The 26,689-nt window shown below is 46.4% G+C and overlaps 3 protein-coding genes across 10 annotated transcripts in view; 2 read left to right on the plus strand and 1 right to left on the minus strand.

Moving 5' to 3' along the window:
- The window catches only part of CASP7 (caspase 7), a 29,690-nt gene extending 25,782 nt beyond the window's left edge, over positions 1-3,908 (minus strand). The window contains exon 1 of one of the 2 annotated variants that reach the window (XM_080822856.1): positions 3,756-3,908. The gene's annotated coding sequence lies outside the window, so the exon portion shown is untranslated. Of the gene's footprint in view, positions 1-3,002; positions 3,210-3,755 lie in introns of those variants that run through there. The other variant, XM_080822855.1, reaches the window with a different exon arrangement.
- On the plus strand, positions 1,671-6,782 carry LOC308354986 (uncharacterized protein; the record flags this gene model as incomplete). Its single annotated transcript, XM_080822913.1, has 4 exons — positions 1,671-1,685; positions 3,148-4,793; positions 5,380-5,500; positions 5,604-6,782. 2 exons carry the CDS (start codon positions 1,671-1,673, stop codon positions 4,255-4,257), a joined length of 1,125 nt encoding a protein of 374 aa, XP_080679039.1. The 3' UTR covers positions 4,258-4,793; positions 5,380-5,500; positions 5,604-6,782.
- A 2,303-nt stretch (positions 6,783-9,085) lies between these two features.
- The window catches only part of NRAP (nebulin related anchoring protein), a gene marked incomplete at its 3' end in the record, with an annotated part of 70,275 nt that continues 52,671 nt past the window's right edge, over positions 9,086-26,689 (plus strand). For 5 of the 7 annotated variants that reach the window (XM_080823101.1, XM_080823105.1, XM_080823102.1 and 2 more), the window contains exons 1-11: positions 9,086-9,389; positions 9,719-9,813; positions 10,392-10,479; positions 14,870-14,974; positions 17,472-17,576; positions 18,667-18,771; positions 19,528-19,632; positions 20,395-20,502; positions 20,793-20,891; positions 24,006-24,110; positions 25,091-25,207. In XM_080823101.1, the coding sequence (XP_080679227.1) occupies positions 9,318-9,389; positions 9,719-9,813; positions 10,392-10,479; positions 14,870-14,974; positions 17,472-17,576; positions 18,667-18,771; positions 19,528-19,632; positions 20,395-20,502; positions 20,793-20,891; positions 24,006-24,110; positions 25,091-25,207 (1,104 nt within the window). In that variant the 5' untranslated portion in view covers positions 9,086-9,317. Of the gene's footprint in view, positions 9,390-9,718; positions 9,814-10,391; positions 10,480-14,869; positions 14,975-17,471; positions 17,577-18,663; positions 18,772-19,527; positions 19,633-20,394; positions 20,503-20,792; positions 20,892-24,005; positions 24,111-25,090; positions 25,208-26,689 lie in introns of all 7 variants that reach the window. The other 2 variants (XM_080823106.1, XM_080823104.1) reach the window with 2 other exon arrangements.

The raw sequence follows: 26,689 nt of genomic DNA on the forward strand, positions 1-26,689 counted from the left end.
TAGGAGCCAGGGACACAGCTGGGGGCACAGTGACTTGGTGCTGCCTTGATGGGGCTTTGAAAAAAGGATGGCACAGATGTCATGCTGCCACTGCAGTGAGTGTCACGAGGAGCCACAATCTGTGGCCACGCGAGGGAACTGGACTTAGCCTCGGAGGAATTAGGGAAGGTTCTCAGGGGAGGGGATATCTGACCTGAGGTCTGAGAAGGGGGGGAGGGGGTGCTTTCCAGAGCTCTCCCTCCAAACACGAGTCCACAGGGGTCTTCTGTGTCTCCACTTCCTAGACAGTGGGGACAGCGAACGTTCAGTGACTTTCTGACTCCTATGAGGCTGGGCTTCATTTCTGGGTAAAATCAAGCTCACTGCCCTGCTAGCAGGGTGACCCAGCGGGTACCTAATCTTGGCCACATCATTTCGGTCAAGCCCAGACTTGGTGTTGACCCCGTATTTCCACTCACCCTCAGAGCCCATCAAGAAAATCCAGGCCTATCTCACCTCTGCTGTGCCTGGAGAGGGCAGGCCTAACTGTTGTTCTCTGGTGTCTGTCGCCCTTGTAGGGCTCAGGCTGCCAAGACAGTCAGTCAGTCATGGAATGGCTGCCGCTCATCCAACGGCATGTGTGTCTTCAGTGAAAGGTGTCTATCTTCTCTTTAAATGAATCAATATGTGATGCTCAGAAAGCATTAGATATTTTATTTTATTTATTTGACAGAGATCACAAGTAGGCAGAGAGGCAGGCGGGGGGTGGGGGGAAGCAGGCTCCCCGTTGAGCCGAGAGCCCGATGCGGGGCTCGATCCCAGGACCCCGAGATCAGGACCTGAGATGAAGGCAGAGGCTTAACCCACTGAGCCACCCAGGTGCCCGCTCAGAAAGCATTAGAGCTGCCAGGAGCTCTGTGTAAGCCCTCTATGTTAGCTATTGCCATTCTTGTTGTCACTAGAACCCACTAGGACCCTATCTGCAGACTGAGAGTGTATCTTAATCATCCTTTTTTTCTTCTAGTCATAGAAAAGTGCCCAGGACACAGTGGGCACTCAATTAATATTTTTTGTTCCTTTTTTTTTTAAAGATTTTATTTATTTATTTGACAGAGACACAGCAAGAGAGGGAACGCAAGCAGGGAGAGTGGGAGAGGGAGAAGCAGCCTTCCCGCTGATCAGGGAGCCCCACGCAGGGCTTGATCCCAGGACCCTGGGATCATTACCTGAGCTAAGGGCAGACACTTAATGACTGAGCCACCCAGGCACCCCCCACACCCCGTTTTTTTTAAGAGAGGGAAGGTGGGGGGTTGGCAGAGGGAGAGAGAGTCTTAACCAGGCTCCACACCCAGCCCTGAGGCTGAGGCACGGGCTGGAGCCTGAGATCCTGAGATCATGATTCGAGGCCAAATCGAGAGTTGGGTGCTTAACAGACTGAGCCACTCAGGCACCCCAATAAATATTTCCTTATAAATGTTTTAACTAAAACGTAATTTAAATGTTTAAATCATTCAGTGCCCTGAATAAATTGTTGATACAGGACAGACAACACAACCAAGTTCAGAGCCCAGTCAGGGGAGGGGCAGATCGGGGGTTAAACTGGCTTCTCCATCTATTAGCCATGGGCCTTGAACAAAGTTCTCCATGTCTCTGAGCCTCAGCTTCTTCATCTGTGAAATGGGAAGATAACGATGCCTACATCGCAGGTTGGCTGTGGGGATGAATGGAGAAATGCACGTCAAGTGCTAAGCCCAGTGTAGCACATTCTAGATGTTCAATAATTATTCCCCATTATCACCATTATTGGCAGAACCCAAGACTAAAAAGCATTCAGCTGTCAACCTTCACCTATATTTTAAAATCACATCCACATCCTAAGCAGCTTTTGTGGAGAAAAAAAAAAAAATTCCTCTAGCGATTATTTCTAAACACATTTTCATAGGCGACTGGTATGCACTTCTGGTCGGAAATCACTTCGCGGCTATATCCTGGACTGTTCCCCTCCCCCCCCCCCATGGGTGGGAGGATGGACTCACTGCAGCTGCTTCCTCTAAAAAGTGACCTAACACAACCTGCACCCACTCTTGCCCCCGTGAAGACAATCCCCCTGAAGGCTCAAAGAGAAGCTGCCCTGATGGCCTCCGCGGTTCACCGTTGGCACTTGGAGAAGGGGCTCTGCTGGCACGCGAGTACCCCCATCACCAGAGGCTCACAGCCCTGCTAGCAGGCTGGCTCCTTCCTCCCATGTTGCAGAAGAAACATCGGATTCTTCAGAGTTTAAGGAACCTGCCCCGGGCGCCATACAACTAACAGGAAGCAAAGGTGGATTATGAACCCAGGTGAGGGCTGTCTATGCAGGCTGAAGTTCAGGAGCCCCTGAAGGAGGAAACAGCCTTTAAGTAAACAAAGTTCAGTGCCACGTAGTCCACCAGAGCAATGACAAACTCAATACAAAGGTCGCCTGGGGTCCTGCCTTTTTTCACTTCCTCCAGGGATCTTCAAGAGCCCTGCACCTGTGGCCCCGGCCAGGCTGACAGCAGCTCCCCGCACACGGAGCCCAGACCGAGGCACTGCCATGTGCACCATCACCTCCTTCCATCCTCGCAGCGACCCTCAGCCCGCGGTCACCACTGTTCCCATTTAACGGACAGGCACAGGGAGGCCCACAGCTGACAAACTGGGGCGCGGGGACCGGCGCTCAGACAGCCCTGGGGGCGCTCGCTGGCCAGCCCGGCGAGATCACGATCCCCTCCCGCCGGTCTCAATCCACGCCCCCTTTTCCAAATCCCGCGGCCAGCCGGGAAGGGAGGACCTGCGGAGCCGAGCAAGCGGTGCCCGGCTCTCTCCCCAAAGTGTCAGCGCAGGCGGGCCGGGGAGCTCGGGGGTTGGTGGTGGGAAGAGAACCGGCCCGGGGGTGGGAGGGGCGCCGGGCTGGGTGGGAGGGAGGCGGCGGGCAGAGGCCGGGAAGGAGCGCGCGCGGCCGGGGCGGAAGGGGCGCGAGCGGAGGCGGGGGCCGAAGTTACCGTGTCCGCGGCGGCCGGACGGCCAGAGCTGGCGTGCGTCTCGGTCCCTCCGCGGCGAGGGTCTGGGGCCGCCCCAGCGAAAGCGAAAGTAGAAGGCCGGGCGCGGCAGGAGGCGGAGTTGCGCGGGGCAGGGTCCCGGGCCTAGCCGGGCCGCGGGCGCCGCCTCCCTCTCGCACGGGTGCGCTCCCCAGAGTCGCTCGCGAGCCCAGCGCCGCCGCTCCACCGCGCGCCCGGTTCCGGGAGGGCGCCCCCTGCAGAACCGGTCGCGGGGTCTTTACCGTGGTCCGCGCGCGTCGGCCGGGGGGGCGGGGAAGGCGCGCTGGCGAAGTTGGCCGCGCCCCCGGAGAGCGTGCTGGGTGAAGTTTGCCGACAGCTCTACGACCCCAACGCCGCGCTCAGAAGCCCCGGGGGGAGCACCTTCTGCACCCCCAGCGGTGCTGGGAGTGACCGGGAGCGCGCTCTGCAGGCCGGCCGCGCGCACAGCCCCAGTCGCGCACGCGGAGGAGCGCGCAGTGGGGACTTCGCGGCGCTCGACGACGACCCGGCGCTGGCCTGGCAGGGGGCGCCCCTCCTTCTCTCCTGCTGTTGCTGTCCCCCGTCTGCTCCTCCCCTCGGGCTTCCGCACCAGTACCCGGAGCCCAGCCCCACAGCCAGAGGGCTTCTTCCCAGCCAGGCCCCGGACCCCAATCTGTGCTGTTGGCGCCCCAACCCTGGGGAGGAGGGGTGCTCGGCGCCCGCAGCGGCTGGAGTTACCTTCTCCGGGGCCGGGCTTCTGGGGCCAGCCGTGGAGTCGCGGGTTGGTTTCCGGTGTCCGCTCTGGGGGCGCCTCGGTGCGCTCGAGGACGGTAGGACCCCAGAAATCCTCTCTCTCGTAGGCGAGTTCCCGCCTCGCAACTGGGCGAACTTGTCCGGAGGAAGCGCCAGAATCAGTCCCGCTATATTTATTGAGCGCCCCCAAGTGTCAGCCGCTGGGCATGGGACCCTGACTGTCCAACGTGGGAGGGACCCTGCACTTCCCCGTTCCCACCTCGCCCCTACCCCTAGAGCCCCGCATAGGTGCACGGGCGCGCTCACACACACACCCGCACGCACCACTCACACTTTTGCCTTTCTTCACTCTTGGGCCTCCAGCCGGCACCTCCAAAGCCTTTCTCTCCAAGGCTCCTCAGGACCGCAACTAATTAACTCGGTCACACCGCGGTGTAATTATGTGATTTTTGTGATTTTTATCGGTGCCAGAAATAATTGCTTTTAAAAAAACTTTGTACACCTTGAATCTCTCATGGCGTGAGATCAGGCAAGAATCACATCCTGTCTTTGTGTTTGCGGACTTCACCCTGCGCCTCAGACTTCAGGATTGTCTCTAGAATCTCACCAGGTAAGGACACTTCCTTGGTTTAAGGAAGACTGGCAGCAGGTAAGAGTCAGGGCATAATTATAATTTATTAACTTCAGCAAAAATCTCTAATTCCTGAATATTTTAAACAGTTACACTATTTCCCATGTGGCCAATGCAGTAGGCTGAAAGTTTGTGTTCACTGCACCCCCATTAATATGCTGAAACTTAATGCTCAGAGTGCTGGCATCTGACATCAGGAGTTGTGGGTGGGGCCCTAGTGAGTAGGATTAGTGCCCTTACTTTTAAAAAGACTGGACAGAGCTTTCCAGTCCCTTCTACCCTATGAGGGCATAGGCAGAAGTTGCTGTCTGCATCCCCGAGGAGAGCTCTTACCACGACCTGGTTATGCTGGCACCCTAACCTTGGACTTCAAGCCTCCAGAACACTGAGAAGTAAGTTCCTGGTGTTTATAAGCTACATGGTCTGTAGTATTTTGTTAGAGCAGCCCACACAGATTAAGACAGGTTGTGTTACTCTAGCATCTATATTTCTGAAATGTGTGTGATAACGAAGTCTTGTAGACACTAATATAATTTACTTTCTAAAGGAATTCAATTGCAAATCATTTAAGAAATGAAAAGTCCCTATCAGTAAAGAAAATTCATTACTGATTTATAAATAAGTTTGAAACACAATGTTAGATTTTGGAAGGGGCCTTAACAACTAATCCCTCTGCTCATTTCATAGATAAAGAATCTGAGGCTCGGAGAAGTGCCCTGTATCACAAATTTGCTAGTGGCAGAACCAGGATCAGGTTGCCTTAAAAAAAAAAAAAAAAGAATTTTCCTTCCTATCCATTCCTGGAGAATCAGGCTGTTACAGAGGCTTCTTGGGTTCCTGCATGTACCTGGCTTCTCCAGTGCCCAGCTACTGCTATGCCTGGAAGCCAGCAGAACCCAGCAACACTGACATTCCTTCAGATGATTTTATAGCAGAATTCTTCCCTTGAGATAACTTCCTATGAACAACTCTCTCTAGCACCCAGAGGGTGGACTTCCAGAAAGTTCTAGAGGACAGATTTCTAGCAAGTTCCTCCAGCGTGACACCACAGTGACTTTTCTGCCACCTAGTGAGCCATAGACATCCTCTCTTCAGCAAGGTTTGGATCTTGGTCCTGGGGTGGGGAAAGGAGGGGGTGGGGTCTGTATCTCAGCTCTAGGTAGGGGTAGCAGCATGTTATGTTATGTTATGTGTTGTTATAGGCCGCCCACCATGGTAATTACTTCAAAATAATACATTTGACTTTACGGGCTCACTCAAACCCTCACTCCTGCCTTGTGGAAGCACTCCCCAAATACATTGTGTGCATCCAAGTCCTCACCTCAAGCTCTGCTTTTGGGAGAACCTAAGCTAAGGTAGACACGGCGTAGGAGGAACAGCTCCAGTTTAAGGAAAGTGACAGTGACAGAGCAAAGGGTACGGAGCTTTCTCCTCAGTCTGAATTTGTCATCTCTGCAATTTCAAAACCATTTCACATCCACGGCCCTGGAGGGCACTGGAAATGACTCAGAGCTAGGAAGAATTACCTCATATTCTGGGTGACAGAACCAAGGTACCAGCAATTCTAGACCAGCTGCAGCAACGAGGCCACCGTCAACGGGAGGAAATCGAAGAGATCAATCAGTGCTGTGTTTAAGTTCAAAAAGAAAATCAACTACCCACACATTGAACATGAGAGCCATTAATGTGAAACAAAATGTGAGGGTTTTTCACGGATCACAATCTCCCTGTGAGTCAAGACTTAAAAAAAAAAGAAAAAAAAAGCCAAAGAAACATGAGGCAGTGTTGGCAGAAGCAACCAAACCAAGGACCAAGACTCTCCACCATCTGGCTTTGGCTGGTGACAACCCAGCCCAAGTCCCCAACGCTCTGCGGGCTGGACAGCATATCAGACACGTGTCAGGAGCCACCTCTGATCCACACAGCCTCACCTGTCTCAGGACCTCGGCCTGCCTGTGCTGGCTCAGGCTCAGCGGGGGTGGCAGGCTCCGTGTGGGCTTGCCATCTTCAACGGGGGCATGACCAACAGCATCTTTGGCCTTCTGTTGCCCTTGCTTTTTCCCTGTTGTCGAGCCATAAGATGCTGTGGGACGCCATGGGCATACCCACAGCATAGACATGTAGGGGAGCGAACACCCAATGGGACAAAACTTGCACCAAAGGGAGACAGGGGCCACAGATATGTTCTTCCCCCTTCCTTCCTGTAGCACATGTTCGCAAGGAGCATGGCTCCGAAGATGGCGCTCAAGCGGTCCAAGGCACCTCGCATCAGTTAGCAGCTACTTTGACAATGAACCTTCATACTCAGTGTCACCCCTCTATTTCCTGCCTCCTTTCTTCTGCTTCCTGGGACTACAGTGCTTAATAAAGTCCTTGAATGTAAGCCTTTGCCTCATGTTCTGTTTTCTGGGCACTCCGGGCTAAGACCTATTGTCTGAACCAATCCCGAAGGCCATGCTGTTGTGTGCTTGTGGGCTAAGGCTTGGATGGCCTGAGGTAGTCACCGTGGCAAGGGTGAGGGCTCTACCTGATGTGAGGTGGGGTGGGATGGACAAAGGAGAGCCGGCCCACGGTGCTGGCCAGGCAGACGAGGGCTGTGTGGCGCTTACCTCAGCAGTGAGTGGTCACCGAGTTTCATACAGGGTCCATTCCCAGTTCACTGGGGTGGTTTCTCTGCATGACTTCTGATGCCTAATACCTGCCTTTTAAAAGCAGAAGTGATGGTACAAGTCAAATTCAACCTCTTCATTCTGGTAATTCCGTTTTCAGGAGGGTGAGCCAGAGGCAACCACACACCCCTTAGAGAAGTGTTAACACGGCTTTTACCTTGAATGAAATCTGACTATAATTCCGCATCCCTCTGAATTGGGGCAGAAGCCTCTCTCAGTCGTTACGGGGCCTGCAGCCAGCCCACTTCCCAGGTCAGGCCTGAGAAGCCTGGTACAGAGCAGAATGTTCTGGGAAGGCTCCAAGTCTTTGTCCTTTGTTGTTCCCATCCGCTCAAGCTGCCTCACACCACCTTCCAGAGTGGGAATCTTCCAGAGCCTGGAGTCTCTACCTAGGGCCCCCATCGTGCTGAGAGAACAGCCTTGGGCCCCACTCTCTATCCTTGGGAACCTCAGACCGCAGCCCCTCTTGTGGGCTTGTGTCATGTGAATGCTACTTTCTACTTTCCTTCACTTGCTTTGCAGCCTTCCCCATGGCCCCACAACACAACACAAAAGAACTGCTGACATCTCTCCACCTGGGGACCCCCAGCCATCACCTCAGCATTTAGACCAGAGGTCCCTAAGTGGTAGCCTGCCCAGGTCCTAGACTCTCAGCTGCCCCCGGCCTGGTGTAATTCCCAACGTCTCACAAAAACACAGACTCTGATGTGTAAATGCAAGTATTTGGCTTCTCTGGAAAAGTCTCAGTATTTGGCAGGGCTGGGTACTGATTTCCTCATGACAAGTTGGCTGGGACTGAGGAGTGGTTGCTGCCTCAGATGGGGTGTGTGGCCGCCCGCTTGGGAAGGTCCCTAATATGACCTATGACTTCACTTCTGGCTTCCGTAGGCATTTTGGAGAGAGTATTAAATTTGTTTCATTGATTCAGTAAGTACTTATTGAGCATCTTTTCTGTGTCAGGCCTTGTTCTAGGCACTAGAGATAGAAATGACAAAGACCAGGGATCCTGTTTTGATGGAATTTATATTTTGAAGGAGGAGACAGATAATTTTAAAAAGCAGAGATTCTAATATTCAGGATGTCAGGTGGCAGTTAACTGCGATTAAGAACATAAAACAGGGTAAGGGTCATGGGAGGTAGTTAGCTGAGGAATGGGAACAGGTCAGGTGCCATCTTTTGTAAGCGGTTTCTAGAAGGCTGTTTTAATGTGACACTTAGTGGACACTGAAGACAATGAAGGGGCTAACAAAGCCGGGAGGAGAGAGGTTGTCTTCAAGCTGCCCCACTTCAGGCCCAGGAGGCAAGAGAGTAAACAATGAGAACTTGGAACAGTCCAGGATAACATAGGGGCCAAGACACCGAGTGTTCTAGCATGTTCTTAGTTTTGCATTCTTGTAGAAGCTAAGCACTAATATCTTGATCAGTTTTCAGCCTCGCTTTAAACCATTAAAAAATGTTTTTTTTAGATTTATTTATATATTTGAGATAGATGTGAGGGGGAGGGACAAAGGGAGAGAATCTTTAGGCAGACAACCCTGCTGAGTGTGGAGCCTAACACGGGGCGGGGCTGCATCTCAGAACCCTGAGATCACGACCTGAGCCACAACCACGAATTGGATGCTCAACCGACTGAGCCACCCAGGCGCCCCATGTTGTAAACATTTTTAACAGATAAAGCCAGAATTTCAAATATGGTGTTTACCCTTCCCATGGATTGGATCAATCCTGTTTTATTTCTTATATTTTCTGGGAGCTGGCCTTTCTACTTTAGTCACAGGCCTCACAGAGTGAGCTTTTCTAAATTGGATTGTTGGATGAGTGTATGGCCTATCTCTTTGTATTCTTTTCTTGGGTTATGATCACAGTTCGTGTTAAACTACTACATGCTGCCTAGTCATACACGAGGATTTGGTCACCCACATAAACATGATGCTGTTGTGAGTTCATTTTTCTATTTAGAGAAGCATGTCAGCTAGAAATACCTCCACCTAATTTCCCGGGCGCATGCGTGCTGTGTGAGTCGCCAAAATAGCCCCTTGAGTAAGTGGCAGCTTTAAAAACCATCCAGCTGCTGACTTCAAACTAGAAGGTCAGCAAAGGAAAGTGGAAGTTGGATTTTGAATGATCAAGGTGTCCACGGGGATTGAACTGTGGTCAGGATTTGGGAAACTTGCACAGCTAGCCTGGGACTTTTCCTTGGATTTCTTGCCTGTTGCCTAGATTTGTCTTCTCTCTTCAGACATCAAGATGAATGTGCAGGCTTGCTCTAGGTGTGGGTATGGAGTTTATCCTGCCGAGAAGATCAGCTGTCTAGATCAGGTCAGTGGACATTTCTCGGCCTTTGGAAATAATAACCAATATGGTAGATTTATCTTCTTACAGAGGGATGTGTAGGGGTTTTTGAACCATCAAAAGAAGATGTATTTCTCATCTTTCTTCAGTTCTACTCATTTCTATCTCTGTCTTCTATGTTGCTTTGGAAAAAAAAAGTTATTCATTCATTTAACATATTATAGTCATGTTTGTGTCTATGTGTGTGTATATTACCATTTTATCTCTAAGGATCCATTTTTACCTGGAAATGTATAAGAATCCTGAGTTTGGAAGAAAAGGTAATTTTGCCACATCTTCTTCTCTATGATTTCTAGATCTGGCATAAAGCATGTTTTCACTGTGAAGTTTGCAAGATGATGTTATCGGTTAATAACTTCGTGAGTCACCAGAAAAAGCCATACTGTCACGCGTAAGTGTTTGGTGCCCGCCTCCACCACTTCTTGAGTTTTATTTATTTTTAAAAAAGTAGCCAACCAGAGTTTCCAATCACACAGCCCAGAGTTAAATCCAAGAAATATCTTCCCCAAAGTTTTCATTTACATAAAATCACTGACGAGCCCTAAGGCAGGATTTTATGCAAAGGACAGAAAGTTGGAATTTTCAAATTTCTTCTAAGTAAAAAGTCAAATCTATCTGCTATAACCACATGTCAAATCATTAGATACTGTGCAGTACAGTGTAATTGCCATAGATATGCCTAAAGAGCTTTAATTTTTTTCTTTTAAATAATTCCAGAATCCATTTCTATTTTTTTTTCAGGAAGTTTTTAAGTGGCTGTTTCCATTTAGATTTGGTCTTGAAGTAATATATACTGAATTTATTTGATTTCCTTTTTTTTTTTCCTTTAAGACATTGCCCGGAAAGTCGTAAACTTAATTATTAAGTTTCATATTTATCAACTTAAAAAGATGACTATACCTTTAGGGATACTCAATCATCTTGGGTAAAAGTACATTTCTAATTTTGGTTTATATCTATTTTTTCTAGCCATAACCCCAAGAACAACACTTTCACGAGTGTCTATCATACTCCATTAAATCTAAATGTGAGGAAGTCCCCAGAAGCCATCCATGGGGTAGGTGACTTAATTTTGAACTTCAAAATAGCCTTTAAAGAAAATTTCTTACCTCAGGTTTTTAAGCGTCTGTGTCAACATTGAACCTGCTCACGTTTTTCATTTAGAGGCGCAAAGTGCATTTAAGTAACAGATTATGCTCTTTGTCCTACCACAATGTAAGGTAGGATCCCAGATAATCTAGTTTGAATATCTGATGCCTTTGTAATCTCTGTCTGCCAGCTCTGTTCACATTGATGACGGTTTACCTGGCAGGCCCTGTACACAGTAGGTGCCTAATAACCCAAAAGTTTATATAGCTGGAACACATTACAAGAGCCTTTCCTTACTTTCTCCCATGATTATTTTTTTTAAAGATTTTATTTATTTATTTGACAGAGAGAGAGAGATTACAAGTAGGCAGAGAGAGAGGGGAAGCAGGCTCCCTGCAGAGCAGAGAGCCTGATGCGGAGCTCGATCCCAGGACCCTGAGATCATGACCTGAGCCGAAGGCAGAGGTCTAACCCACTGAGCCACCCAGGCACCCCTCCCATGATTATTTTGATATAGAAAATTAAAAACCTCTAGTTCCACACTCTTAAAATCTCTCTGAATTTGGGAGTGTTTACGATTACTAGCAGCTTCTCTTTCCCCTGGGGGCAAGGGTAGGTCAAAGATACTTTGATTTGGAAGTGATGTTTGGATAGACAAGGTAGCCGTGTTGACACACCAGCCCCTTTTGAAAAACCAACAATGGGTTCTTGTCAAATAGCTAGGGATGGCTTGGATGCCTGCATTTATTAAGATGATGACTCATTTCACTTCTTTCCCCCCTGCCCCACGGAAGCTGCTCTGTGGGATGGAGCTAACAACTTTCTAAAATTAGAACATTGCACAGGAGGTGGAAGTCTGTTAGTGATCTGCCCTCCTCACGTCACCTTGCCTCAGACTGCCTCTCCGGCAGGCCCAGGCCACCAGTCTCCTCAGGAAAACGTGTGTTGGAGGGAGCTTCCCCCACACCTCCTGCCAAACAGCTTATTTTGCTAAGAGCTCTGTACTCATTGTGAGCTTATTATTTTTTTAAAGATGCTTATGTAACTTCTACTGCACATTTAATTCATTTAATACACATGACTGTCCACTAGGTTTAGTGCTATTGTTATCTCACCCTGCGGATGAGGAGCCCGAGATGACAAGCTGCTTAGACATCACTGATTTTGAAGGATTTGCAAACCTTGAGAATTCACAAGCAATCTTACATTACTGAGAGCGTTCGTTCTATGGGGATCTTGTTCTAGTCTCTTGATGTCTAAGGGCAGCTACCCAAAACTGCAATGAATACTGACTGAGTATAGCTCTTACTTAAACAGGGGGCCTAACGTGGGACTCTTCTCCTGGGCTCTTTCTCTATCTTATCTCATTTCTTCTTCACAAGAATCCTCTGTAATATTACCGTCTTACAGCCGAGGAGGCTGAGGCTCAGAGAGGTTAAGTAATCTGCCTGGTTTTACCCAGATACTGGAGTGGGTACAAATCCAGATCTATCAGACTCTAGAATGCTTACCCTAAACTGCTCCATTGGCCTATTTCTATGCACATAGCGTAAACCGTCCAGGAGGAGAAAAGCACTTGTTTATGTTTACGAACATCCAGACGTTTCCACCATTGGATAGCCAGGGTTTTACAGATTCAACACCAGAAGTACTTACACCATCCGAGTGCTGTTTGTAGGTATTACACGCTCTACAACAAGATCCCAAATGTCTTTACTTTTCCACGCTACGCTAGCTCCTAACTGGCCTGTCCCTACCTTCCAATCACAACAGGTCGCACAATGTTACCTTTCTTTGAGGTGGTAGTGGGTTCATTCTCTTTTTACTGTGTGTCACAGGCCCGTGCTGGAGTGAGAATTGTGCTGGTTCTGGTGCTAGCCACAGACAGTGATGTGAACTTACTGGGACGTGTGTGTGTGCGCGTTTGTTTGCTTCTGTGCGAATATGTGTGCGTGTGTATGCATATGGTTGTGTGTGTATGGGGAGTGTATGTATGTGTGGGTGTAGGTGTGAATAGGCGTTCACGGACACACATATGTGTGTATGTGGTGCATGCATATACCCATGTGTATATGCATGCCCATGTGTGCATATGTATATGTGTGTGTGGTGTGTGTGTGTGTGTGTGTGTACGTCTCTGTGTATATTTTTGTGTACATGGTATGTGTGTGTATACATGCATATTTGTGTGTGCATGTGTGCGTGTGTGTGTATGTGTGTGTTATGCCAAACAGTTGGCTGTTGAGATCACTTTCTCCTTCTTCCCCATCAGGAAAAATTTCAAACGGACAGCTGTGCCCCTTCTAGGCCCTGGGTCTCACAGGCACCTGAGGAAGGGGAATGGATGACTTTTTTGCCTAACTCTTGCATCTCTGAGTTTGCCACTTGAGTAAAAACAAATTCATTGCGCTTGTGCTAAAGGAGGGAACGAAAGGGATGCTTCCGTGATGGTAATGAAGGAGAAAATGAAAGAGTTGGAGCTGGCATTCAAAGCAGGCTGACATTTTTGTGTTTCCTAAATGTCACCCTTTTAAAAATAAATAAATAAGTGTCTAAGCCAAAATTTCCTGTTTGGTAGGTGTGCATGGAATTTTTAGGAAAAGAAAACATCTAGATTCTCTTTTATTCAGCGAGGGGGCTTTGGCTTTTAATGCTTCTTCCTTACCCCACTAGCGACACTTACTATTTTTCCCCCTCTTCCTACTTCCTCAGGATAATCCAGAATCTCATGAAAAGTCTCTGGGGAGGCAGGCACTCCCCAGTGATGGATTTGTTCCATGGGTGGAGAACAAGCAAATAAGGCTTTCTATCTATTTTGATCACGCGATTCTGATTCCTTAAGGCAATGGCTCTCTAGGAGGGCAATTTTACTCCTCACGGGCCGTTTGTGATGTCTGGGGACGTTTTAGAATGTCACAGCTGGCAGGGAGGGGTACTGTCAGCGTCTGAGGGGCAGGGAGCAGCCTAGCTGCTAAACATTGGGCCATGCCGCGGACAGGACCCGGGAGAAAGACGTAACTGGCCTCCAGTATTAGCAGTGTTACCACCCGGAAATGCTGCCTTCTATGTCTATGTCATGTTTGCGGTAGTTTCTCAAAACCCAAGGGAAGAAGCAGGTAAAGCACTCTCAATTTCTATATTTAAAAATACACATATTGTAGCTGCACTGGGTGGTAGCCAGCCTAGAAATTCGATGAGAGGCAGTGCCTTTCGTGTGGAAATAGAATTCCTAGCTTCTAAGCCTGGCTCTGATTACCTGTTGAATGACTTTAGTAAGGTCACTTCTTTGCCTTCAGTTTCTTTCTTCATGTGTAAAACCCATGATTTCAATTTCCACTTGTAAAAATCGTAGGTTTCTGGGCCCATTTTAGACCTCATTTATTATGATATCTGGGTTGGGACCTAAGACCTTTTGATTTTTTTATTTTACTGTGGGTCCTTCTTATGTTGTCTTTAAGAACTCTTGGCCTACACCCAAGGCTCTGAAGATACCATCGCGATGTCAGTTCTGCCCAAATTGATCTACATGTTCACAGTAATTCCAGTACAAGTCTTGGCATTTTTCGTAGAAATTGACCCACGGATTCTAAAAATGATGTGAACCACATGAAGATTCTAGAATAGTCAAGAAATCCTGAAGAACAAAATGGAAGGACTTCAGTTACGAGATTTCAAGATTTACTACAAAAGGAGTAGTCATGAACTTAGCGTAGTATTGCGTGAGAATAGACCAGCTAGTGGAACGCAACCCAAGGTCCAGAAATAGAGCTGTGCCTATGCAGTTACTTGGATTATGACAGATGTGCCACTGCAGTCCAGTGTGGCAAGGACGATCTGGAGTTATTGGATATTTGCATGGAAAAGAATGGACCTGGACCCCTACCTCACACCTATACACAAAAACTAACTCAAGATGTATTACAGGTCAAGATAGGAAAGGTAAAATTATAAAGCATAGGGGAACACACACATGAGTCTGGGGAGTCAACCTGTTAACCAAGCTCCCCAGGTGATTGTCACACAGACTAAAATTAAGAACCACTACTCTGGTATCTAGCGTTTTCTGAGGTTACTCTAACCTGAATACTGGGTGTCATGTGATAAGTTCATTGAGACCCTCAGTCTTTTTAATTGCACTGCTAGCTAGAGCTTTGCACACTGCAGGGGCTCTGCACGTCTCACCTGGCTGGTGGAGCGGGTGAAGCCACAGTGCGACAGGCAGACGCAGTGTGTGTCATTGTGCACTTATGAAGCTTTGCCTTTGCGATTTAGAACAATCCCTCCGATTTAACTCTATGTTGTTTATTTTCTTTCTCTTCTCCGATGGAAACGTTACTGACAACGTCTCCGTGGTGCAGATTGATGACCAAGATGAGGGCGGACAGTTTAAGTCGGTTTTTCACTGGGACATGAAATCCAGGGATGGAACAGCTGCACCTAATGGGCAGCCCCCGATGAACGAGGTGAGAGGAGACGTGTGACCGGGTTTGGGAAAAAGGGAAGAGAACCACACACTCTGCAAGTGAGATGCATCATGAGTATTACTTCTAGAGAAATGGATTAGGCTTTCATTTACCCAGTTTGTGATTCCAGCTGTCTACAGAAGACATCCCGCAGCCTGTCGTGGGGTCATCTCCACTGTGTCTGCTTCTAGCCCAAACTCACTAGTCAGTTTGTTGTTTCCAACTACTGTGTTTCTGTCCCTGGGAACAAGCACCCAGGCTGGGAACCACGGCTGCCCTTCCTCCCTCTGATACTTCCCTCAGTTCTGCTCCTTCCCCTGCATTTCACTCTCCCTGCTCTGATCCACGTCAGCTCCTGCGTGGACCTTCACCAGGGCCTCCTGGATGGCCTTCTCCCTTCTGGCTTTGCCTCTGTCCGGCCTGTCCAGTGACGTTGGTTATGCGCAGCTTCCTAGATGGCCCTAACTTACTCTTCCTGCCACCTGAGAATTTGTGCTCACTAGGAAGAGTCTTATCATTTCAAAAGTCCTCAGCCATTTACTTTTCATTATACACATAATATTTGTGTTTTCCTTGTTGTAAAAAAAAAAAAAATCTGAAGTACAAAGCTAACCCCTTGTGCCCCGTCTCCAATCAGTCCCCCTGGAGAGGGACCTGTACATTCTTTCGGACTTGACTCAATTACAAATATAGATCTACGTCATCTGTTTCTTAGTACTCCCATTTGAATACGACCACTGCCATGTACTGAGGGGTCTTTGATGAATTATTTAACCATTCTTTTCTTTGGCTTTCTCATCTGTAAACTGAACTTCTGACAATTCCTGACTCACAGAACTATGGCGAAGGTTAAGAGAATATATAAATGTAAAGACCTTAGAACAATGGAAGGCACGACAAATATTTGTCATTATTTTCGCTGAAAATTGCATATGTATATTGCAATTGCATATTCTATGTATTATATGCATGCATTATATGTATGCATATGCATACATATTGCATATGTATATTTCTATTGGGATATTTCTATTTTTTCCCCATGAAACAGCATGCCTTGTTTTGCAGCTTATATTTTTCAATCAACAAATATCTTGGAGATATTTCTGTGTCAGCTTCCTTTTAAGTTATTTTGGATGGCTATGTCATGAATGCAACCATTAAGAATGGATGTATCATGCTCTTCCGTTGATGGGCAGGGTTCTTTCCAATTTTTTTTCTATTATGAATTTGCAGTGGAAACCCTTGTGTGTGACCTCTTTTGGACAAAACTGAGTGTTTCTCTAGAACAGGTAGTGAAAAATGAAAAGACACATGCCTTTTAATTTCTATGGCCACTGTCAAATTGCACTCTGAAATGGCTGTGCATTTGATACTCCTACAGGCAGAGGATGGGAAGACTTATTCCTCCATACTCTCACTGATCCTTGGTATTTGCAGATAAAAGTTTTTGACAATTTTTTATCTTGTCGTTTTAAATTAAATTTCCCTGATTGCTAGTGTGGTTGAGCATATTTTCATATATGAATTATCTGTCTTTCCAGATCTCCAAAGCATGGTTCTACCCAACCTGTTCAATTTGCCCTACCTTTAGCCCACTTGGCTCCCATCTCTTCCCCCTGAACTCCAACCAAACCCATCTCCTTATGGTCTTTCACATGAAGCCCATCATTGCCTTCATGCTTTTATTCATGGTAGCTCCCACTCCTGGAATTTATTCAACAAATACTTCTTGAGTCTTATGTGCCAGGCACTGATCTAGGCTATTAGAATACATCAACAAGCAAAACTGATGGAAATCCCTGCCTTCATGGAACTGACCTTCTAGAATGGATGTCCTTTCTCCTTTTGCTCCTGTTAACTGACCTCAGCCTTGGCGGTCCAGCTCAGTTCCATCTTCCTATCCAGAATGGGGTCCATCACATTACAGATCTCTTCTTAAAGCCTCATGTTTGTCATCAATACAGTACACTTAAGCACACAGACATTTTCTAATCATTACTTATTTCCTGTGTTGGTTTCATGTCCCTATAGAGGCCACAGATATCTTAAATAAGGAACTTCTTCTCTGTTTTTGGCTTTTCTTTTCCCAGTGTTAATTGCTTATCCCAATATTAGGCACATGACAAGTAGTAGGTTTTTGCATCATGTCTGAATCATGCTGGTTAATCTCGTATTGCCTGTCCATAGCAACTCCCCACTGGCTCAGTCTAGGTACAGTGATGAGCAAAGAAATGCCAGGTTACATTTGAAACCCTTCTAGAATATAAATGAATCCCAGAAAGTTCTACTTTTTAGGATATTAGATTATTTTCTAGGTGAAAAAGTTGAACATTTCTTTTAGCTGAGACCCACCATAGGCCACTAGGAGTTTATAGTTTTTAGAGAATTTCTCTTATGTTGACAGTGTATGTGAGCATTGCTAAGAGGGTGGGGTAGGTCTTACCAACCAAATGTATGGCGTATGTGTTTATGCATTTGTGCGTTTCCTTTATAGAGAGCCTATTGGACTGGGTATGGGGAAGGGAATGCTTGGTGCCCAGGAGATCTGCCAGACCCCGAAATCGTAAGGATGGTTGAGGCCCGAAAGTCTCTTGGTGAGGTAAGGGCTTTAGAATTTATTCTAGGAATGAGTTTGAATGTTTCTTTATCTTAAGATTGTGGTAGACTACTGGCCTCTCCACCAAAGATTACCATGTCCCAACCTCAGGAACTGTGTATCTGTTACATTACTGGCCAAAGGGACTTCGCTGATATGATTAAGTTAAGGATCTGGAGATAGGAATGTTACCCAGGATTGATAGGGTGGATGAATGTAATCACAAGGGTCCTTTATAAGGAGGGAAGCAAGATGACCAGAGTCCGAAACAAGGTGATGTGAAAACAGGAGCAGAGGTCAAAGCCATTGGGATCCAGACACTAAGGGATGCAAGTGGCCTCTAGAAAAGGTAAAGAAATGGAGTCTCCTTGAGAGCCCCCAGAAAAGACCAGCCCTGATAGCCCATTTTAGACTCCTGCCCCCCAGCATGGTAAGAGAGATTTTATTAGATTTTCATGTAGAGAAAGAAGTTTGGCCCAGACTGTGGAAATCCTTAACGATTTACACACAGTACCTTTTGGTTCTCTCCATACTCTCAGAGCATTTACCCTTTGAAGAAATCACTCTGGAAACTATTGTTGGTCTTTAGTGACTTAGCCTTTAGCAGATGGAAAGAAAACAGAGACACAAATGCTAAGAGCCATGTCTCAGTAGGAAGACTAATCATCAGTGATATTCAAAAAGTGAGAAGGGAGGCCTAACACTTCATTCTCAATGCTGTAGAGCTAATTCTAGCAGACAAATTATAGAAAAGATTCCCACGCATTAACTGCTGCATTATCATACAAGCCTTTGAGTCAAAGGGGTGGTGCTCTCTTTGGGTCCCTTGGGTTGGGCCAGGTTCCACACAATTTGATATAAGCACTGAAGGGGAATCCCTTTGACCTGGAAAATAGGATTTCTTTAGTGTTGAAGGTGCTATTCAAGTCACCAGTGGAATAACATTTTTGAATTTACTCCAGGTGATTGAAATGGTTTCCAACTATCTTATAAATTCAGTTGCATTGGTTCTGATGAGGCTCACAATTACAGTTTATTCATTCTTATCTGATATCATATTGGTTCTCCTGCTGACATTGACTCTGACCAGCAGGAGTATACAGAAGACTATGAGCAACAGAGAGGCAAGGGGAGCTTTCCAGCCATGATCACGCCCGCTTATCAAAGAGCCAAGAAAGCCAACCAGCTGGCCAGCCAAGTGAGCAAACCAGTGCTTATTCACCATAGATTATGCTAATTTTTGTCACTAATTAAACTCTGGGATTCAGATAAAAACCAGTAAGAGAGTGCTTGTGGACAGTAGGTGTCATTAGTATGATATTATGGAGAGAACTGTGCTCTTACGTCTTCCCTCTGCCTTAAGGGAAGACTCTCTCTCAAGAGTTTATCTTGCCTTGAGATATCCTCTCTGCCTTGACTGGGCCACATCTATCAAATGGAGAGACGAGGTAACTCCTCCAAAGACTGGACCAAATAATTTCTTGAGGTCACTTTAACATTTTAGATACTGATTCTTGTTAAGTAGATGGCACGTCCTCCTGAGGAATAGAAAACTTGTTGGCTAAGAGCTCGGGTTTTAGAGCGAGAATGCTAGGATTGGATTCCTGGTTCTCTCACTTACTAGCTGTGTGACCATGAGAAAATGACGAAGCTTCTCTATTTCTCAGTGACTCATTTGAAAAAATGGGGACAGTGAGAGTCTTGCCTCATGCGATGGTTATAGAGATGATGTGGGTTAATATTTGTTAATGGTTAGCCATGCCTAGCATTCTCTTGGACTTAACACAGTAGCACTGATGCTTTTTGAAGAGGAGCGTAGGAAGCCTGTACTAACGACTTGGTCATAGGCTTGTGTTGAGTCTAACCTGATGGTATAGCTTCAGGACAGCTGGAAGGAAGGGTCCTCACAAAGGCTAGTGAGTATGACCTTGACTCCATGCTATCTCTTCATCAGGTGGAATACAAGAGAGGGCATGACGAGCGTGTGTCCAGGTTCACCACAGTGGCGGATACTCCTGAGCTGCTACGGGCCAAGGCAGGAGGACAGCTTCAAAGTGATGTAAGAAATGATGGAGGCCTAGAGTCTTTTAAGATTCTCCATGCTTTCCTTCCTTGGAGGTAGAGGGAGGAAGAATGGCAGAGGCCTCTTGATCCTGCGTGGGAGCCAGGGAGAACTTTCTAAGGTCAAGGACAGTCAAGTCCCATAAGTTAGCCAGCACAGACATTGTAAAATATCTTCCTTAGAGAGAAAGCTTAGTATCAGTCACAAGTCAGATGTATGTGGTTAATCCGAAAAATTTCAATCCCTGTCGCCGTGAATAGAGAATATAACTTCTAAGGGGTTTCCACCATTTGCCTTTTCACAGCCCCATTTTCCCCTAACATAACAGGACAAAGAACTTTGTCTTTTTCTGAGCCGGAAGTGTAAGCACACATCCAGGTTCAGCTTAACAAGTGGCTTCCGCTCGCCTTGGTTCGAGAGCCACTTTTGTCTCCTAGACTTGACCAATGACCCCTTGAGGGCAAAAGCCTCCTCTCCTTCCTCTGCCCACCCCTACCACCTGGCCCACAGCATGTGCTTCATGTGTTGAATTCTGCATTGAGTGTCTCCATGTACCAGGCACTGTGCTGGGTTTGGGGGAATAAAAAGGTAAAAAAGATGCACATGGTTCCATCAAGCTATAAGCCATTGATGGTGCCATAGGGGCTGTGATGGGCGATGTGAGGGGTTCATGCAAACCCTTGGCAAGGCTTCTCATCAGACAACCTCATACATAGCATGACTGTGGCATGAGATTCCTTTTCTTTTTTCGTCTTCCAGGTGAGATACATGGAAGACTATGAACAGCAGAGAGGGAAAGGCAGTTTTCCTGCCATGATCACACCCGCTTATCAGATCGCCAAGAGAGCCAATGAGCTGGCCAGTGATGTGAGTGTCCATGACAGTGTATTTGTGGTAGGAGAGGAAGCAGGAAGTTACCTGGGCCGGGCGACTACAACTTCCTGTCTGCTTTTGTATGCACCATGGTCCAGGGTGTAGCTTTCCTTCATAGTTTTGAATAGGTTTTGCCAAGACCATGATCTGGCACTTTTATGTCTAAGACACAATCCCTGGACCCAAGCAGAAAAAGAACATTCCATGAGACATTCATTTTTACTCTTCTGGCTGCTGTGCATAGAAGGTGAAACTCACCAGGTTTGTCCTTCCCCTTCATTTAGGTGAGGTACCATCAACAATATCAAAGGGAAATGAAGGGAATGGCTAGTTCGGCTGCTGGAGCTGCAGGCACAAGGGAATGCATGGACCAATATGGCCAGGTAGGTGATGAATCACTCCCTGGGAGACTGCCCTTTCTGATGGGTCAGTAGCCTGCTGGCCTGTCACACAACCGATGGCCCTGGAGTTAGGAGTTGGGTTGTGGTTTATCTAGCCCTGTTGATGAAAGGTGGATTTTCTAAGTCAGAAAGCAATGATAAACAATTACATTGAGCTCAAACTGATCCATGTAGGAAAAGAGTTTCTACGCACTTTTCCTTTTCTTTTTAAATTTTTAAAAATATTTTATTTATTTATTTGATAGAGAGGAAGAGATCACAAGTAGGCAGAGAGAAAGGCAGAGAGAGAGGAGGAAGCAGGCTCCCTGCAGAGCAGAGAGCCCGATGCAGGACTTGATCCCAGGACCCTGAGATTATGACTTGAGCAGAAGGCAGAGGCTTAACCCACTGAGCCACCCAGGTGCCCCTCCTTTTCTTTTTAAAAAATAAAGAACCTCTGCCAAGATGGTGGATTTGTCAAGAGTAAAACATTCTCACCTATTCAATGAAGAATGGTCCCAAGGCCCAAGACTGGCTAATTTTAGCTCATCACTGTGTAAGCACGAAAGGGATCCAAAGGCATGTCTGGAAAAATATTGGGCACTTCACTGAGTAGCAAGGCTCATTTCTTAGCAACTACATATCTTATCTAGGTTGTTAGATGAAGCAATTCGGCAGAGAATGCAAATCTTTCCCCCAATTCCACTTCTCAAGTGAACTACCTAGTGATAGGGGGTAAAAAGGTTGAGATGAGGGGCGCCTGGGTGGCTCAGTTGGTTAAGCCTCTGCCTTCGGCTCAAGTCATAATCTCAGGGTCCTGGGATCAAGCCCTGCATCAGGCTCTCTGCTCAGCAGGGAGCCTGCTTCCTTCTCTCTCTCTGCCTGCCTGTCTGCCTGCTTGCGATCTGTCTGTCAAATAAATAAAAAAAATCTTAAAAAAAAAAGGTTGAGATGATAATTGGAAGCTAATTTTTATTTGCATGTCCCTCTGTATTTTCTGGTACTAAACAGGTGTAGGAGAGAAAGGGAAGATTATCTTTTCATAGTTGTAAGTAAAGAATACTGGAAGGCTAAGTGTGTGTACCAGAAGAATGCACTCAGTGGGCTTAGTTGATTTTTTTAAAAAATTGATTGGAAAGTTGTTTGAATTTTTCATCAGTGGGCAGATTCTACAACATACATGATTTATTCAACATACATAATTTATGACAGAAACAACTTGTTTCTTTTCTTTAAAAGAGTGTCTAGGGAGACACTCACGGAAGACTAAGGATGTGTATGAAGATGGGGGTGTGACCCCTTTGCAAAAGTCTGTCTGAACAAAAATGTTCAATCTTAAAAAGACCATTTTGCTAAATTCTGTAAGTTACTTAAATGGCCTCAGTGCTTAACCTCAATGAAATTATGCTTTAAGGGATTTCATGTTTTAAATCTATTGTATAGAAGGCTCAAGTTGACTTTTAAAAATCAGATTAAAAAATATTTGGTTCCTATATTCGGCAGAAAATATTTTGTTCTAAATGTGGCCAGCACGTTCTGGCAGGACACGAATGTGTTTAGACACGTCTGTACCCATCATGGAGATGCAACCTCACAGTGTCGTAGTTGGTTCTCGCTTATTAGGACATCTTGGCTGAAGTTTCCCGTCATGCTAATAACAAATCTTAGGATCAAAGTGGGTGTTGTTTGATAGGACCGCCAGCAACTGTCGAGAGGATCAGCCTCGTGTGGCATTTCCTGGTGTGATTTAGCGGGACCCGCCAGGCACGAGGAGGAGGGAGTGAGAGAAAAGCAGACAGACAGTCAGATAAACTATAAATATCTGTAATGCCTAAAATGCCAAACAATTCATTCTTCCTTTTCACGAATAACATTTTTTTTAGGTCAATGGACTATATCATGTAACTGACTTACTGTTTGTAACCAGCCAACTCCCTGGTAGGATTGGGTGTCTCACTGAAAGATTTACATACCCAACGTGGATACTTATAAGCAGAGAAATTAAAATAAAGTTCTAAGCCAGCCCCACCCATACAGCAGGAGGGGCAAAAGGAGATTACCAAAGAATTTGGGAGCCTTCATTATTATAATTTTTTTAGCTTAACTTTTTTTCCTTGTTGCATTCGGCCCAGAACATTTTGGCAGCCAAACATAAAGGAGCACTCGGGCTGAACAATTGTCATTACTGGATAAAAGGGAAGCCTGGACTTTCTAATTCAACCCAACTGTTTTATTTTTAAAAACGTGTGTGCTGGATTCTGACCCTGGTGCGAGAGTAGGGCAGGCCCTTGCCTTGGAGGAGGCCAGAGGAAGAGGGAGTCATGAGCTTGAGGGAGCACATAGATTTCTTCAGATTGGTGGGAACACGGTTGAGGAAGCAGCCCACTCTGCCTGGGGGAGGACTGGGAATGAGGGAGGCGTTTCCCGGAGAGCAGGTAGCATCAGATGGGGTCTGGAAGTACATCCCATCGCCAGGAAAGCTTTATACTACCGACATCATGACAGGTCCATGAAAGAGAAAGTTTTGTTTTGTGGGAGTGGGTGGGTGGTGTGGGGAAGAGGAAGGAAGAAACGGGCTCAGATTATAATAGTCTGAAATTCACATTTAGCCCCATTTAGAGCCTCTTAGGGCAATTTGAAATTTCCCCCCAAATACAAAAAATTCAAATAGTTATAAAATGCTCTTCTTGGCAAATGGGAAAACAGTGTCTGGGATGTTAATGGGTTTTTCTGCATAGATCTGCAGGCCCAACAAAGGCAGCTTTTGGGATTACTGGAAGGCAGACGGACCTCCCTGGTGTCAGATAAGGGATGAGAACTCCATACCCTATGGGCCTGGGAGACTTGTAGAATGTCTGGATTTATCTAGCGGAAATGTTGTTGATGTTAGTTAGCATTTATTTAGTGCTGACTGTGTGCCGGGCACCAGTAAGTAGACCTGACCACAGAGTCCACAGTCTTAGTCATCACATGGTTCTGCTCCTGGGGTGATCCCTGGAATGTCCGGGGTAGACGGGCCTCTATAGGAACAGGCTCTAGGAGAGATCATTCCTAACCCCCCCCCCCCCACTGAAGGAGGGGGACATCACTGAGGGACATTTTTTATTCTCCCCACAGGGCTACTTGGAGGACTATCAGGAGCACAGAGGAAAAGGCAGCTTCCCCGCCATGATCACCCCCGCTTATCAGAATGCCAAGAAAGCCAACGAACTCGCCAGTGATGTAAGTACCATGTTGGGATGACCTGCAGAGCCACCAAAGCAGAGGAGAAATGAGACTCTGAAGACTATGCTTAGCTGAAGCCAACACACAGATCAATTAGCGCTCGATTTCTCTCCAAATTTCCGACACCTTCTTTTGTTCAGACCGTTTGGTCACGTTTACCTGCTTCAAAGGAGCATGTCACCGACAGATGGTGGAACTTACTTTAGGCGAGTTGAAGCAGGTGCCAATGCTGGTCCAGCCAGAGAAGCTGGGGTTAGGAGAGGCTTTGCAAAAGAAGCCATCTAGAAACCTAGCACTTTAGGGGAATAGCTGATGAAAACAGGTCACGTGACTATCAAACTGGGTATAACCCAGTGGATGAAATGATTTTAATTTGCAGAATGCTGGCCAGCTGGCGGTCCTTGAAAGATAGACTATAATTAAACTCAGTCGAGCGATGTGCCCATGTAGATCCAACACGCCAACTTGAGCTTGGTCTATATATAGTCAGAAGCCGCACATGAATTTCACACCCCCTTTGCCCTTCTCCTTTGTTCTGTGCTCTTCGGTTATTAAACCCATTTGCCCAGGACAGTGCATTCTTGGCCCGACAGGGGATGTGAACCATGTGACTCACTTGGCCCCTCGTTAGAGGGTTAGATGAGAAAAGACGTTGAAGATGGAGATGAGAAAAGACTAGGTTTGGAATTACACTTTTGGGCATGCTTGTTTTGATGTTTCTTCATGCAGAATTAGAGTATAAAGTACACAAAATGTGAAAAGGGCCAGTAAAACTTTAATACAAAAGGGACTGAGTGGTTTATGGATTTCATGGAGGAAAAAAAAAAAAAAAGCCCATGTAGTTGTTTTTTTTTTTTCCCCCTTCAGAAAATTCTCTTAAGTAACTGTTGACATGAAATGCCGGGTGATTTTGGAGTAATTTCTCTCATGGAGCATGAAAATAACAACTCTGGGCCCTCTTTGTGTGCTTCTTTCAGATAAAATACAGGCAGGACTTCAATAAGATGAAAGGCGCTGCACATTATCACTCCCTCCCAGCCCAGGACAACTTGGTTCTCAAGCGGGCCCAGAGCGTGAACAAGCTTGTGAGTGAGGTGCGTACGGGGCACCGTGGACGGGGCAAGCCCAGCGTGAAAAATTTTGTTCAATGCCGCAGGAGCTGCACACGGTTGCCACTTTCCCTGGAACAAATGGGCAGTAAAGAGAGCAACTCACGAGAGAGCCTAGAATCAAACAAATCAAACAAATTTTCTCCAAGGGTTCCGAAGTTTCTTCTCAAATTCTCACAGAGCTTCTCACAGAAGTTTCAGGCAGTCAACTTTTTTTTTTTTTTTAAGATTTTATTTATTTATTTGAAAGTCAGAGATCACAAGTAGTCAGAGAGGCAGGCAGGGAGAGAGGAGGAAGCAGGCCCCCTGCCGAGTAGAGAGCCCGACTCGGGGCTCCATCCCAGGACCCTGAGATCACGACCTGAGCTGAAGGCAGAGGCCTAAACCACTGAGCCACCCAGGCGCCCCCAGGCAGTCAACTCTTAGTTGCAGAATAGTGCCCCAGCCAACCTTTATAACCATACGTCACTCATACGGAGTGGTCATCAAAGATCAGAAAGTGGTTCCAACATGGAACCTCTCTCATTGTCTTGTGATCGGAGTCCGGTTTCCCAGAAGCTGTGTGTCTCCTCTGAATTCCTGTAGCTTAGAGGCTGGACTGGCCGCCAGACGGTGCGTTTTCTTCAGTCTACTGAGTGATTCAGATTTTTTGAATTGCTGAGATTTTGGCAGGGAAATAACCCCTTGAGCTCCCAAATCCTTATCACGCCCTCCAGTCTTTTCTTTCACAGCGGAGCCTCATTGGCATTTCCTCTCTAGACCCTAAAGGCATCTGAGTTAACAACCTCTTTCAATGGGAAGAAGGAGGGCTATTAAAAGTACTCCCATAACAAGTTATCTGCAATTCAGAAGAGGATATTCAAGTATCCTAAAATATTTTTCTTCCCTAACTTCTAAAGGCCAGTCTTCAGGCCCCCAACTATCTGTGGCCCTCTAACTGTGGGCTGCTCGGAATCTCCAGGAGTGACATTTTCCTGATCTCAAGTTTTTCGAAGTAATAGATGGGTGCCTAGGTCTTGGAATCTGCATTTTAAACAGATGTTTGAGATGGTTCTGATACTCTAGGCCAGAGGTCAGCCAACCATGATAACCTGAGTGCCAAATCTGACCTGTAGCCTGGTTTTATAAATAAAGTTTTATTGGAACACAGCCACGTCCTGCTTGGTTGCATATCATCTCTGGCTGCTTTCACACCACAAGAGCAGAGTCAAGTAGTTGCCAAAACTTGCTCTTGATTCACAGAATATTAGGTCTAGATGGGACCTCGGCAATCTTTAGGTCCTGATTTTGTCATAGGTCTAGAAAAGTAACGTGTCTTATTCTGGTTCAGAGAGAATTTTAGGGAGAGAGTTGGAACCAGGTCTCTGAAAGTACAGTTTTACCACCCAGGAAAAATACTGTTAACATTTTGGCCTTTTTCTAGGTGAAGATATTATAAACAAGTATATGAATATAAAGACATTTATA

The sequence above is a fragment of the Martes martes genome (assembly GCF_963455335.1).
Source record: "Martes martes genome assembly, chromosome: 14".
In the NCBI taxonomy this organism is placed as follows: domain Eukaryota; kingdom Metazoa; phylum Chordata; class Mammalia; order Carnivora; family Mustelidae; genus Martes; species Martes martes.